We start from the raw sequence: 14,619 nt of genomic DNA, 5'->3' as shown, positions 1-14,619 counted from the left end.
AGACCACCGTAGAATCCATCACATTAAGGAAATCTTCATGCTTGCAATCCACGGACAGCAGTACTCCTAATGGAACAGTTCTCGCTCCCTCTACCTTAACAATCTCAACTAGTCCACCCCCCGTGCAACATGTGACCACTAGAACATCCGATTCTCCAACACTATACCCCTTGTCTCCAATCCTGCATTCATCGACAACTGCGAGGGTCGCTACTCGAGCACTTGTTCCCAAACCAGAGGAGATCGGTGCACCGCGTGCGGTGCTGAAACCTGAGGGCTTCTGGGTAATTACTGTTGGTCAAGAAGTTGGTATTTTCTATCGCTGGTCTGTGTTTAGTTGTCTCCCTCGTTAATAACATCTAATTTCACATTCATCTCAGGACGGACGTTGCAGAACGTACAAACTTTGTCAGTGGGAACATCCAGAAAGGATACCCATCTTTCCAGGAAGCGTTGGAGGCCTACACAGTCCAATACAATGAAGGCAGAGTCAGAGCAGTCCCCATTCCAGGAGGCCCTTACTGGACATCGTCTCCAGGGTCCCCCGTATCCCCACCTTCACCCTCATTTTCCATAGACTCGGTAAACTCAGATGAACTGTGGTCACAAGTTGACGACATGTCAGAGAGCATGAGCCAGTACCGATTCTGAATTATTTAGTTTGAATTGCAAGTGCTACCTGTAGTAGACTGAATAAATACTTTTTTATCTTGCTACTGCTGCGACATCTTTTTTTGAGTCATTTTTTATTGTTTGTTGGCGCGGAGCTCTATGATAGACGGTACATGTGTTTACTCTATGTTACACTATTTTATCGTTTCTGGTGAAGGAATACTGTAATCCTGTTTCGGGCTGGAGCGAGGACGATAATGCGATAATGCCATCTTAAAGCATTTTGACAAAGAGATGGCTAAGCACTGAGCGCATCGACATCTTCTCGGGGGGGCTGATGTCTCCGAAGCTGCTTGTCAAGCGTTTGGTGCGAGCGATATATTTAAGGACTGATTTGATACTTTTCTTGGGTACTAGTCTGCGAGTTTCGCGAAGCGGTTGGTTGTGTATGATGGGTCGATTTCTCTGAACTTGTCCTAACGAGGTGAGCGGAGTGAGGTGGGGAGTAGGTGAGGGTCTGACGTTTCTCCTCTTGCCCTTTTATCTTGTTCGTCTGCTTGTTCGTTGTCAGGTATGCCGATGTGTCCTGCCGACCAACGTATAACTAGTTTCCGGTCGTCCTCGGATTGGAAGAGGGTGCGGAGGTGGTCGTGGAACTTGTCCATCAAGTAGTGTCCTGGTTTAGATTGGAAAACGTTGGTCGCTCTGATCGCTGCACCAAGTGCCATTGACCTCTCTCTCCCTCATCTGGTCTTTTAGCATCTTGACCGTGAGTATCATTCCCACTATTTTGCCCTCGTACGCCGTATGCTCCTCCGCCTTTCCTAGGTAGAACCTGGTCTCCCTAATCCTTCGCTCCCGTTCCATCACTACTGCGGCACCTCCTACCCCCTCCCTTTTTCTTTTTGAATCCTCTTTATTTTCCGGTGGGGCGGGGCCCTATGTTGGACAGTACGTACAGTATTGTGATCTGTCGTAAGTTTGTACCATGGGGTCGTTGTATATAACTCCAATATTGGTCCAGGATGTGAGTGGAGGATAATGGATACCATCTGAAGGTATGCGGGGTGTTCTTGCTAGCTGTCTATGTTCTTTGTCCGTTGCGAGCTTTCTTCTTTTCTGGGGGGGTGACATCTCCGAAAGTGCTGACGAATCGTTTGGTGCGGGCTATATACTTGAAAAGAGATTCTATACACTTCTCGTCATTGAGTAAGTGCTTTAGTTGCTGGGCTCGTGTGCCCAGCTCCGCTTTTAGCTTTCTTCGGTGAGTTGCATGCGTTGGGCATACGAAAAGGAAATGGTGAACGGATTCTTCTCTTTCCTGGCAGGATGGGAAGTGCGGGGATGGGCTTCGTGCTATGCGGTGTAGATGCTTGTTTAGTGGGACGTGACCGTTTCGGAATTGGACTAGAAGGGATGAGTGACGTCTCGGGAGGTGGTCCGCTATTCGTGAGAGAACGTTTGCATTGTAGAAAGTGGAAGCGAGGGGGAGAGCGGAAAACCTTGGTCAATTCCATTTTGAACGTCGAAGGGTGTCAATTTGAAGTCGTTGGATGATAGTGTCGTTTTGCGATTGTCCAGTCTTCAGTGGTACTAGCCTACACATTATCTTCCGCATAGCCAAGTCGGGCGTCAGTGAACTCAGTTCCCAGAGCTCCGGTGGATCCTCGATTGCACCAATAACTCTCTCATCTTCGTACCTATTGTCCATATGGCATTCCGTGTGCACGCCTACCTTCTTGAACAGGCCGCAGAGGCACCAGGCAGGCACGAGTGCATCTGTCTGTACAACTCAGCCAACTTCGCCAACCATAACAACAAAACATTGGATGACTTACGCAACGACTCATCCACAACCCCCCGCATCATTGTTTCGACTGCAGCCCTAACCAACGGAGTCGACCCTCCAAATATCGGATGTGTCGTTGTCTTCCCTCAACCTGCTACAAGTGACGAGTTGCTTCAGAACTTTGGGCGGGCCAATCGAAAACGAAACCTCGCAGATGCACAAGGCATTGTTTATGTGTCGAAGGATGCTGTTCAGAAAGCAAAGCGAATAGTCAGCCAAGGCGACAACACTGAAACAACAAAAGAGAACATGCAGATCTCAATGGCCCGGCTCATTCTCTCGCAATGCAAGGTCAACGAGATTGATGCTCTGTACGACAACCCACCATTTGACATGTCCTGCACTTGCGCTATATGCCTGACAACTCCCCCGCCGCCATCACGTGCCCAGGATTGTAATTGCAGTGGGTGTCAGCAAGAGGAGAGTGAGGAGACGGTTGCATCTGCTGACAGCAGCATGGTCAAAAAGAAGCGGAAAGAAGAGAAGGATGGTTACCTGACCCTTGCCACAAAAAACAGAGGCCACAGCAGAATTGGTTCGGTGGCGAGAAAAGGTCCGATGGGGCAGTATGGGGGAGCCTGAGTACCAATGCTACACCGCTGACATGGTGTTACCAGATGACATTATATCACTGCTCCCGGTCGATTGCCTTGAGCATCTTTTCGTGGCGGATGACTTGGAACCCCTATTGCAACAATTACCATTCCTTAAGAAGCACCACCATGACATACTTCTTGCAAAGCTAGTCGACATGCGAGTTCATTTCAATGGCCTTCAAGTGTTCACCAACAGAGTGGCATCACATGGAGCCTCTCGCCCGACTGGCAAGGGATGACATGGAGATAGATGGATCACGGCTGAGCGTGTCTCCACAATGGGTCTCGAAGAGACGGCTGAGATCGGTCCATAGAGTATGCCATATGGCAAGCACTGGCTCAAGGATTTAGAACAGCTGAAACTTGTCTCCATGGTATTGTAAATATTTCTTGAGTTGGATAATCTTCTCGTACGTCAAGCCATCACCACTGACAAGTAAGAGCTGTTTCTGGAACTCCTCGACCGACTGGCCAATTTGCCCCCAAAAGTCCACAAGGGCATCCTTTAACTCCGTCGTCACTGTTTCGTTCTTGCTGCTGGTTGCGAGCGGGTGGATTTTATTGGGTTGAATGGGAAGCTGAAGTTTGGCACCTCGTGTGCGGAAGAGTATGGCGACGTGTTCCTGGTATGACGAGAGCTCTGGAACGTATTTCGTGAGCACCTGGAGCCAGTGGAGTGTGAGCACTGTGTCGAGGTGAGACTTGTCAATGGCATCAAGGAAGTCTTCCACTTTAGCAGTCGTTTGCCTGTTCTCATCAAAGATACGACTCTTGGCGGACATGTCAAAGGCACGAACATCAATATCCTCCAGTTCAATGTAGGTACCAGCGAGACCAATGTTCATCATGTTTGAGCGACCGATACGAGAATCACGCTGCCTTAGGTAATTCTGAATGTTATCAATCACAAGAACACCTCGTTTTGTCAAATGTTGTCCGAGCAAGCGGGTTTCATCAGCTTCTCGAACAGAAAGCATCTGAAGCGCTCTATAAATGGCACTATATGACGGAGAGGTGCCAATGCGGCTGTTGTACACGAAAAGATCGTACGGGATGGATAATGCAAATTCACGAATTCCACGTGCCATTGGCAGGGCCTGGGCATGAGTAGAATGACAGAATGCTAGGGAAGACAGTGCATGTGTACAAACCTGCAGCGTGAAAATTAGTACGCATCACGAAGATGAAATGAAATGAATCTCACGAGTCAGACAGGGCGAATACCCCGCTGAGTGTCTTTTCCTCGGCGCTTTCGTTGCGGGCCGGTAGCGATGGCTTCTAGAAGCGCCATTGCAAGGGGTTGTTCCTTGCGAAGTGTCTCTTCGATTTTGGTAACAGTCATGCTCCCAATGTCATCCCAGTCTGAGGATTGACGTAATTTCGAGGGGGCAAATGAGAAATGAAGGCCATTCATTTCTGGGCCTAACAGCGTGTTTGATGTCTGCGACAAGCTTTTGCTTCACGATCTGAGCTGCAAATGAGGAGAGTGCAGGACGGACTCTTTTGACATCGGTGTAGGGAGGAGTTATCCCGAACATAAAATTGATTTCGGGGTCGTTTTCGCTAAGGATGCCATCCGGTGAGTGAAGCCATACGTGAATGATGTCGGCAGGGGTATACTTGGTGCGACCACGAAGGAAATGCTGGACATAAGCAGCATGCGAAGTCGTTCGAGAAGTGGATTTATCGCCCTTTACAGGAGGACGAAAGGCATGGTATAGAAACTCCGAAAGTGTCCAGTTCGCGCGCTCGATTGCACAGAGTATATAGGCGAGCTTGCCGCCATTGTTTTCGGGGACTCTGGTTGCATCTGTCCGTGCTTTCTTCGCACTCGATGAGTGGAGAACGAATTGAGGAATGGAATTTTCGTCTGATGAAAAAGATCTTTTAAGAGGGGTGGGTGTCTGTGGTGCGGCAACACGTGAAGGGGAAGGGAAGTGGTAGGAATTGGCTGGTGCAGACCTAGGGTATGATTCAGGTGTAGAGGGTATTAGAAATTGAAGTGAACTAGACTCTCGGTTGATGCGAGCACTATTCTTAAGTGGAGTGGTACAGCTGGCCATGATAAAACAGACCTTGTTGCAGATTCAACGATAATTAGTATCAATCTTGAGACGCGACGCGACTGGAAAACACTGAAGGCAATTTGCAATATAATCAACTGTGTTGGAAAGCGTTCCCACGCATCAAGGTATAGGGCCCCACAGTGAAAAGTGGATATTGGGTGTACCCACGCAAAGCTTGGTAAGTATCGGTGTCACAAAATATTGTCAGAACTTGGCAGATCAACAGCTTTTTGGGGCCTTCAAGCTTCTAGAGAAAACGAGGCTAGTCACGCTATGCGACTACACTAGTTTAGACAATATTTACCGAGTTTTTTTGGTTGTAGCACAAATCGAGTGAAATCGAGCGACACAAGCTATGCGTGCAATTCAGCGTGGGTCGGATCATAATGCATAATGTACATGCACATCTAGTATGAAAAACAACGAGCAGAGCAACAAAACGACAGGGATTACGAAACATAGCCTGGAGTTGTGGGCTGAATGGAATAGTTGCAAACTGCTTGCGTGCAACTTTCTTCCTGCCCTTACTTTGTGCGAGAACGACCTGGTCATAGCGCAAAGAGCGGCATATTGGACAGGACCCGAGGTGCACAAATTGACCTGTGAAACCAACACATAAATTGAAGCACATATCGTGCATGATACCAGAGACGCCACTCAGCTGTTCTACAGCTCGTTTGGCTTGGTAGAGTGTCAGGAAATCCTCGACATCTTTGGATTCCATCAGACTCTGGCGCGCTGCTTCGTAGTCCTTCCCCGCATGCGACAATTTAAGATAGAGTTTAACAGCAGACTTGAGATCAGTGTCATCATCAAGAGAAAGATGGTGTTGGGGCAGATTTCGAATGCGTTCCACAGTTGCAGCATCAAGCCCAGATTCAGGGTCATCCAGGAAAGCATTTGCAAGCCCGAAAATACGCAAGTCATTGAGCGTGACATTCAAGTAGATGTCGTTTGCGAGGGTCTCCTCATCTGCGTCAAGGGGAGGTGGGATATCAACGTGTGGAAATGCAGGAGGTTCGTCTTGATGATGAATAATGTCGTCCTCGTCAGGGATTTCTTCCACAGTCGGCCTGTGTAGATGTCGGGGACTCGATGGTTGTGGTAAGGGTAGTGTCAACTCTGCAACATCCTGTCGACAAATATTTGGTCAGTCTAGGGTGAAAAAGGTAGAATACCAGACGCATGGACGGGGGGAGGGACCCACAAAGTGGCTCATGTCTTCATCATAGCACATGACGGCTACACGGCTGGGAAGAGAACTCAGGGGAATGGCACTATGACTAATGCCCTCATCATTGGCTTGGGATGACTCGAGGTCATCACGAGCATCTCCTTGTTCTATCTCTCTTTCTCCTTCGTCAGAAGAGACTTTGTCATTGAGAGAACGAGCTGAGCCTTTGGATTATTCTGCTTCGACCTGTGACGGAGCCATGTTCAAGTTGATTTGCTGACACGAGTGAGAGGGTACTCGTGGTTGACACAGTCGCAGTAGTAGTCTTTCTTGGAACGAGGCATTTTGCTAGTATCTTCTTGTCGGCACGAGAGCGTGTTCGTGTTTCATAGGCACAGATTGGTAATGGCACGATACGATACAATGGGAGACACGGACCAAGGAGAGGACGAGATACTCTAGATGCAAAGCCAAGGATGCATGCTACATTACATACATGACTTACGCATCTATTGTAGCGCTTCGTCGAAACACTGCGTCACATGCTTTACAGTTTGTTTTACATGTAACAGAATGTTGTTGTGGTCTTTACAGCGTTACAACAGCTGCTTACATCATATTACACTCTGGATTTGCCACAATTTCAGGTGGTGTCACCTAATGACAGTTGAACTATAAGACAATTCTTAGCGTGTGGTAAGAGAAGCGCTAGGATTCATAGTATCTATAAGACAATTCTATAGACCGGACATAATGAGAAAAGACACCGGCGTGCAAACAATATACGATACATACCTCAGCGTGTGGTAAGAGAAGCGCTGAGGTATGTTTGACGAAAACGAACAAGTTTATAAGCTACTGTACAGAGTCCGAAATACCAACGATGAAAAAGGAAAGACGACAAGAGCGATGACGACGTTGAACTTCAACAAAACCCTCCTGGGAAGTCGGGGCTGTTACATAAAGGACTTCATGGTTCTTCGTCATAAACTGCACTGAATATAGCAGACAGGTTGCGCGGGGGAAATTCAGAGGTCATTCCCCGAACAGCTTTCCCTATGTCCTCTTTTGATGCAGTGCACACTACAATCTCTTCACGGGCCCTGAAGGATCTAACATCAATAAGTTCGTCGAGAAACCAGCGCCCCTGTCCAAGATTCCGAAAGGCAGCTGGAACCCTGCCTTTGAAGCATCGCCTTCGCTTCGGCTCTCATCGCAATGCAGATGTCTTCATCATCTCCCGGAATTGATGCTTCCTTCTGCTCCTTCCACTCTTTCCAGTCATTGTAGCCGCATATGACAGCAAGCTGATTTAGACCCATGTCAATGAGTATCCGCAAATGGATCTCATACATGAAGATAGTGTGCTGCGAGGTCCAAACATGAGTATGAAGGGGATGACAACCAGAAATACAAGACGGACTGGATTAGTAGGACCCTTCATCAGCAAAGTGTGCCAAGATTACGTTTTGGGAACGTTCAAAGTTGAGTCTTCGAGCCACTTTCGATGCTGCTTTGAGATGTGTTTGTGATGTTCGTTGACCGTGACCAAACAAAGGCATATACAAATACCGACAAGCTTCAGTAAACAATTCTGTCACGGAGCAAGGTCATCCATGCTGCTACAAAGAGTGCCAACGCACAACTCTGCCCACTGACCACCATCCACTACTCCTAACACAATGATGTATCAGCGCCGGCATCGCGCTCCTCCCCATTAGTCTGCTCCGCGGTGATTTTTCTGCCTGGGATGATTTTTCTGGGAACAAGAAATGTTGTGCGAGTGATTTGGCTGATTACTCTGACGCTCACCTTGCTGGTATCTAAAATTGTGCCACCAAACACCCGCTTTCTTCAAGCTTTAACACTTTAGCTACTGTGGCGCAACATAGCTGTATCTCACCGGAAACCCATTTCCGTACAGGCAAAAATTCTTGGGGGCCGATTTGATCCAAGCTTTCACACAGGATGTCGTCCTCGGTGCTCTAACCCTTTGAGTTTGTCCTACGGCTCATGTATCCCCCAAAGACCGAACGAACCTCCAGGGTATTGAAGGGGTTTCGGTCATCTGTTATGGGAGAATGAGATGTTGTAGTAAACGTCCAGAAAGACATACCTACCCATTTCTTCCGAAGTTGCAGTTTGTTCCTCAGAAAGATTCAAACCTCCTCAAGCTGTTCACAAACTCTCTCCAGTTCATCTTTCCGAGCCAGAGATCCTTCGTAATATCCTCGATGTCTTCCCACTTAGGATCCACAGTAATGATGCTGGTAAGGCTGCGCAAGTTACCCAAGAACTTGCCAACGTTTTGGTTTTTTTCAAAGACATCATTCAATCTTTCGATACGCCCGTGGATCCAGAGATTGGAGTCTTTCGGGTACGACAAGATGTCCCGCCCATCCTCCTCTATGTCCCATCCATCTCCTTTCTATTTGGGTCAGGCGACGCTATAAGAACGGCAAATAGGGTGAACACGTCAAAAAATACTTTATTCTCAGTGCTAGCTGGATCTGCACCCATGGATTCAGGTCTGTCAGCCTTGGCCTCTGAGTGCGTCATGTAGAGCCAATCTTGAAGCATCCGGATCTCCCATTCGTTAAGAACCTTCACACACTCCTTGCCAGGTTCTGTGTTATATATAACTCAGGCTGACCAACTCCTCCACCGCAAGCAGTCGGACAAGCATGCATTGAACAAGAAACGTCCTGACGTCCGATACTACTGTTGAGTAATAGCTCTGAACCAAATCTCTCACACAGATGGTGCGGAAAATATATTATAAATATACTTCAGGGCTCGTTGACACCCTTACTAGTTTTGGGCTCTACCATAGTTTTCCGGCAGTTGGTGTTGTACTGCTATATTGTTCAAATATAAACTCCGCTGAATTGGCGTGCATTGTTTGTCGTGGTTCATTTATAATCCTTGTTATCTTCTTTCTCTCTTTCAACCGCTTCCCAAGCGTACACCTCCCTGTAGAGGGTGGTGGCTCCAGCTCATGCTGGCCATATATGCTAGCGATGAAGGACCCCACTGCCCTGTGAAGGGCAGGATTCTCTGGCTACATTGCCCGGGGGTGTCTTCTGGAAAGCATCTTTGTTTTTTGCGCTGTCTGCATTTACAGCCTAGCACACGCCTATCTTTATTGGAAGGTGGCTCTGTTTCATGCTGGACTTGTTCTAAGTTGGGGCGGCACCACCTGCGTCCTGTAGAGGACTCGGTGATCTCGAGCTGTATTGCATGGGAGGTATAGCTTTTAGTGCCATATCCATGCGAAGTTCTCTTTTTGAAGGCTCATTGCAATCAAGCTTTTCAGAGTCAAAATCCAAGACATGTACATTGATAAATAAATCATAAAGATCAGTATGTTGTTTTGCCAACATCAAGAAAGCCCTCAAGCTTGATGGAAGTTACAACTTAGAAAAACTCATATCCGCTCGCAACTGGGGGTCTTTGTATCTGCATTTCTGACCTTGCATGCTACAAAAAGGGCAGCTACTGCCATTTCTTTTGCACTTTCTCCTGCCTTCCTTACCAAACACCAATTTTCAGCACGCTCAATAAAACACCTTACAGCCATTTGAGAAAGTAAGGTCATTAACGATTTTTTTAACGTGTGTGGGACCAAAAAGGAAATCACTGGAAATTGCAGAAAACACACCTCTTGGATTTCCTGGTTCTACATGACCTAGATCTTTTCAACCACAGTATTGTGTTTATTTCACACCATCATACAAGTCTTCATCCATGGCAAAGAAGAAACAAAGCATTGCCACGAAGCAAGAGGGGTGCAATGGCAAATCCCGGATATATGGCTCACTTTTACCTAAGTTTCTGAACCTTAATATACAGTCACTTGAACTTTCGAGACACGTTCTGAGTTTTGACCTAGCGTTCTGAAATGTGAATTTTTCACTGGGCAGGTGGGTTTTTCTTACTGTAGAATATAACTAGGTAGTTTACTTGATAAAACAGTGCGTGTAAGTGCGCTGCTCCCCAACAAACAAAGTGACTTTGTAAACACGTGATGATCGGATACGGTCTCTTGAATTCTCCGTTCCGCTGCTGCGCTAGCAAAAATGCGCTAAACAGATGTCTAAGGCAAACAATTAACTGCAATGCTCACGAGTCAGAATCGGAAAAATACGCCCAGTTTGTGCAGCAGGCGAATCGTGCAGTGAAAAATACGGACACGGACCAATTGTCCAAGCTCTGCATGCCATCTGTATTGTCATGCAGCCCGACTGTGGTGATCTGCATGTTGCGAAACACGTCTGACTTGAGTTCATACGCATATGTAGCCTGGTCATGACCTGACTTTCGCCTGGTTTCTGTGACCGGGAATACGATGCAAGGCAGATGCAACCGGCGGTGCGCAAAACGGGGAGCGCTCTAGTAGTCGTAGTCGAGTGCCTAATATAATTGCGAAGCCAATTGTAAAGCCACAACACCTCGCAGCGATGAGAACGATGCCTGAATCTCATCTTCTGATTGAGATGGCAGCTTGCATGGTGGAGCTTCGTATGAAGTGATGTAGACAGTTGAACTCTGATGGCTTCCCGACCCAGTCAAGCGCAGTAATACGTGATGTAGACAGTTGAACTCTGATGGCTTCCGACCCAGTCAAGCGCAAGTAATATCGCCAGACTAGTATGACCATGAGTTTCAACATTTTCCTATGTCCATATCAGCTTTAAATGCTCTCGAAACTTTCCAAGGACTTTAACAAAACACACATTCAACGATATAGATCGGAAAGTACTCGAAGCTTTCGCGCACCTTGATTTTGTCTCGAAAGGCACCGAAATTCCGAAGTTATCAAGTCCCTCGTATCTTTGCTTACAGGAAGACATGTGGTACTTCGAGCTGCAACGGGCTCCGGAAAGACACTCTGCATGATTTTACCATTGCTTCTCTCTCCCGACAAGATGGCTATCACAGTTACACCTTTTAAAATTACTTCAAAAAGATCATGTACACTGAATATTTGAATATCATGGAAATTACTGAATAGGAATGTTTGCATTGAAGGCTTGGGCTCTATGCAGCGAGAATTAAGACGAGGATACTCTGCGACAAGGTGTAGAGCATCCCCCATACGAGGGTTTAACCAACGCGGTAGTAGTCAAATCAGGAAAGGTTTGAAATCCGCTCAAGCAACTTACGAGAGGACGGCAGTAAGATCAATCGACATTGACAACAATATTTTAAAATAGTACATGCCTTTTTTATATCTGGACCGATTTATATTTAATCTTCTTCCTCTACAGCCCAGACTACGTAGAGTAATTCCGCCTCTCGGAACCGCGGCCGTTGTTCCTATGGGCCAAGGAAGCACCTAAACAAGACATATCAGGACTACGGCTGCCAATCTTTCGGTTCCCCTGTCTCCTGTCTTTCTCATCTGCCCAACGCCGCATTTCCATTCCATAAGTGCAATTCCATTGATCTCAAGCTTGCCTCTCAGCATGGATATACCCATCACAGATCCCAAAAATTCTCATGGTCATGATACTATTAGAAGAGAAAATAGACTCGAGTCTGTCATTCAGTTTAGCTATTCGGAACCTTTCATTCGTGATTAGCAGATCGCCGCTTCACAATTGTGACAGTCCCACTGAATTAAATCAGCTGAGAAGTTCGCCGAGCATCCTGTATCGCTTATTTTTCTGTCATACAGATTACATTTCATATTCAGCAAGTTTAGGTTACACCTAGTTCAGACCTGTTTTGTCGGACAGGGTCAATTTTACAGTCTTCCACTATATAATCAGCAGACCCATTACTGAACACAACTTACCCCCTCCGCCCATCCAGACATGTCTATCCCCCCTGTGAATTACCCGCTTTCCTGCAGCTACGAGAACTGCAATGCCTTTCTCCGAGACAGTAATCATGCAAGCAAACACCGCCATGAATATCACACTGCACCGGGCCCTGTCGTAATAGGGGGAACGATGTACAATGTGGTGTGGGAAGGTAAACGTATCAGATGTCCCGTGGAAGGATGCAAGTGCAGTTATACTACAAGGTCATCATTCAAGAAGCACGTGGACTCCCCGATCCGTGAGTCTATGTCTATATCTCTGCTGTCCCACTTTTCACCATAACTTCACTTCTTTTCAGATGCACAGTCCCCCTCCCCCTCCCAGGGAGAAGTTGACGCTGTGACTGATACTGGTAAGTTGTGCACAAACTCCCCCCTGTCGTTCACTAAATTATCTACTGTATCAAGGAACGTCAACCACCGCGGGTCGTGATGAAAAGGCTTCTGCAGGAAGTGCTCATGGTATATTTCCGTCCGTGTCTGGCTGCATTATGTTGACTCTGCAGACCTTTTTCCAGCATTCGAGCCTCTCCACCAGGAACACAATACACAGCAGGCAATTTCAGGTGAGCCCTTTTTCTCGACCTTCTCTTGTAGGAATGCTGTAATCTAATACTGGACCCCATCAAGTTCCGCCGGCCACCATACTTCTTGAGCAGATGAAGAGAGCTCATCGTGTTACCCTTGATGCTGGAGAGGATTATATTTCCTGTTCTGCCCTCTTGGACTCTGTGGGCATTTGTATGCACACAGCGCTCAGGATTTTTATCTGCAGGAGCTGTAGCAAGTGTCTGACAGCTGATATGGTCGCTGGCCACCGCAAAGAGAAACACAAGCAATCTTTGACAACTCTTCAGTTGTCTTCACTTGCCAACTATGTAGAAGAGCACAAAATATTTCGCCGACAAGAGCAAGTCATAATCCCCGCTTCTGGAGGCCCTCCCGTCCAGCTCATCGGCCCTCCCCGCAATGCCCTTTTATGCCAGAGTTCCCAGGACTGCGTTTATGCCGTCTGCGACAAGGCTACCATGCAAAAGCATGCTAAAAACGTCCATTTCCGAAGCAGTAAGGATCCTCCCCTATGCAAGGAAATTCAAGTGCAGCAACTCTTCGATTCTGTGGGAAGAGCCTACTTTGTGGTAGATCCCAACGCCTCGCACCAGAATAAGGACCTGGAAAAAGTGCTCAACGATACTTTTAGTCCATCTCTCTATGTTCCGCTGGTACAGACATCCCTGTCGCCTGAAGAGCGAAGGCCCCTCATAAAGGCCATGTCCTGGGATATATTCATGCCTGATCTCCGTTCCGATCCAGCTCAGGTTAAGGCGATCCAAATGCTGAAAGAGAAGCACAGTCCGGCGGAATGCCATGATATCTTCTCCGCCTTGAAGGACCTAATGCAGGCACATATGGACATGGCCGCCACTATCCTAGAAGGAAATCCTCACAAGCTGACACTGGCAAAGGCCCTCTTGCATGGCAGCCAAGTCACAGATAAATCGTAAGTCTGTCCTACTCAATAGCATATCTTCGCAGGCTTTGACACATATTAACCTCTGCGTTGTAGGGATTACTGGGCTCCAATCTCTGATAAAAATACGTCGTACTGCGATATGATCTTCCAACTTCTCCGAGCGATTGTCAGACTTAGAGTCCAAATGGATCATCCCTCAAAGTTTAGTTTTCAGCTCGATCCTGCACAGGAACATGCCTTGGTCGCCCTTCTGGCACATATGAACTTCTCTAACAATGCTCTGGACGAGACTGCCATCACCATGTTGCATGAATTTTTGTGGTCTTTGATAAATGCAGAAAGTTATCATAAAGGCGAGCCCTGGGCAAATGTCATCCAGCGTTTTATTTGGTTAAAGGCCCTGCGACGCGACGGGAACTTTTACGAGGTCATTGACTACACACCGGATCTTGCTAAGTTGAAATACTTCCTCAACAGCACGTGCCTTCTCCATGCATTGTGGTACCAGAGAGAAAGTGAACTGGACGAACTTGAGTCAGCATCCTCCCTTTGGATTCTTCATGCGCCGCTCATTACTTCATCTTTTTTTTTTTTGATTTCAGACGAGTCATTGCGGTCCACGAAGAGGTCTTGCGTGTAGGACGCCTAACTACCTTTAACATGGTACACGAATATCAGCAATATGCTTCGGCCCTGGCATTCGGACAAAAACGTGAGCCAAAAGTCTATATCGATCCTGAATTTGCCTGGCTCTCCATTGGAACACAGACCATGCACATCTCCGAATTTCGTCAAGGGATTCAAACACTTCTGAAACAGGTCGAAGAAGGCTATCTAAAGTTGACGCACGGGCGTATCATGTTGGAAGTCATGCCTAACTGTATTCACGATGATATGACCAACTCCACAAGGGGACACTCCTTTGCGATGCACGAGAGCTTTCATCCACTCAAACTCAAGCTATTCTGCCACCTTGTGGAGAAACATCGCCTCGCCATGGTGGATAGGAGCGGCGTTCTTT

At 47.2% G+C, this 14,619-nt stretch overlaps 7 protein-coding genes across 7 annotated transcripts; 3 read left to right on the top strand and 4 right to left on the bottom strand.

The window, feature by feature from the left end:
• Positions 1 to 224: 224 nt before the first annotated feature.
• F5891DRAFT_925908 (uncharacterized protein) lies at positions 225 to 528 on the top strand (the record flags this gene model as incomplete). Its single annotated transcript, XM_041373868.1, has 2 exons — positions 225 to 331; positions 381 to 528. Coding segments are annotated over 2 exons (255 nt in total), but the record flags the coding sequence as incomplete, so codon positions are not given.
• Positions 529 to 1,684: 1,156 nt separating this feature from the next.
• Positions 1,685 to 2,023, bottom strand: F5891DRAFT_1222290 (uncharacterized protein; the record flags this gene model as incomplete). The annotated part of the gene is made up of 1 exon (XM_041369444.1): positions 1,685 to 2,023. A coding segment is annotated over one exon (327 nt), but the record flags the coding sequence as incomplete, so codon positions are not given.
• Positions 2,024 to 2,323: 300 nt separating this feature from the next.
• On the top strand, positions 2,324 to 3,043 carry F5891DRAFT_988289 (uncharacterized protein; the record flags this gene model as incomplete). Its single annotated transcript, XM_041377994.1, has 1 exon — positions 2,324 to 3,043. The coding sequence occupies one exon, from the start codon at positions 2,324 to 2,326 to the stop codon at positions 3,041 to 3,043; it is 720 nt and encodes a 239-aa protein (XP_041216850.1).
• A 361-nt stretch (positions 3,044 to 3,404) lies between these two features.
• On the bottom strand, positions 3,405 to 5,120 carry F5891DRAFT_1199909 (uncharacterized protein; the record flags this gene model as incomplete). Its single annotated transcript, XM_041368790.1, has 3 exons — positions 3,405 to 4,208; positions 4,271 to 4,498; positions 4,557 to 5,120. 3 exons carry the CDS (start codon positions 5,118 to 5,120, stop codon positions 3,405 to 3,407), a joined length of 1,596 nt encoding a protein of 531 aa, XP_041216849.1.
• A 292-nt stretch (positions 5,121 to 5,412) lies between these two features.
• Positions 5,413 to 6,039, bottom strand: F5891DRAFT_967157 (uncharacterized protein; the record flags this gene model as incomplete). The annotated part of the gene is made up of 1 exon (XM_041376257.1): positions 5,413 to 6,039. A coding segment is annotated over one exon (627 nt), but the record flags the coding sequence as incomplete, so codon positions are not given.
• Positions 6,040 to 8,446: 2,407 nt separating this feature from the next.
• Positions 8,447 to 8,987, bottom strand: F5891DRAFT_988287 (uncharacterized protein; the record flags this gene model as incomplete). The annotated part of the gene is made up of 3 exons (XM_041377993.1): positions 8,447 to 8,725; positions 8,785 to 8,924; positions 8,951 to 8,987. 3 exons carry the CDS (start codon positions 8,985 to 8,987, stop codon positions 8,447 to 8,449), a joined length of 456 nt encoding a protein of 151 aa, XP_041216847.1.
• A 3,129-nt stretch (positions 8,988 to 12,116) lies between these two features.
• Positions 12,117 to 14,597, top strand: F5891DRAFT_988286 (uncharacterized protein; the record flags this gene model as incomplete). Its single annotated transcript, XM_041377992.1, has 8 exons — positions 12,117 to 12,363; positions 12,424 to 12,477; positions 12,533 to 12,586; positions 12,643 to 12,690; positions 12,755 to 12,865; positions 12,923 to 13,625; positions 13,692 to 14,132; positions 14,201 to 14,597. Coding segments are annotated over 8 exons (2,055 nt in total), but the record flags the coding sequence as incomplete, so codon positions are not given.
• Positions 14,598 to 14,619: the final 22 nt, after the last annotated feature.

The sequence above is a fragment of the Suillus fuscotomentosus genome (genome assembly GCF_016647785.1).
Source record: "Suillus fuscotomentosus strain FC203 chromosome Unknown F5891scaffold_210, whole genome shotgun sequence".
In the NCBI taxonomy this organism is placed as follows: Eukaryota; Fungi; Basidiomycota; class Agaricomycetes; order Boletales; family Suillaceae; genus Suillus; species Suillus fuscotomentosus.
This window is presented reverse-complemented; position numbering and strand designations above follow the sequence as displayed.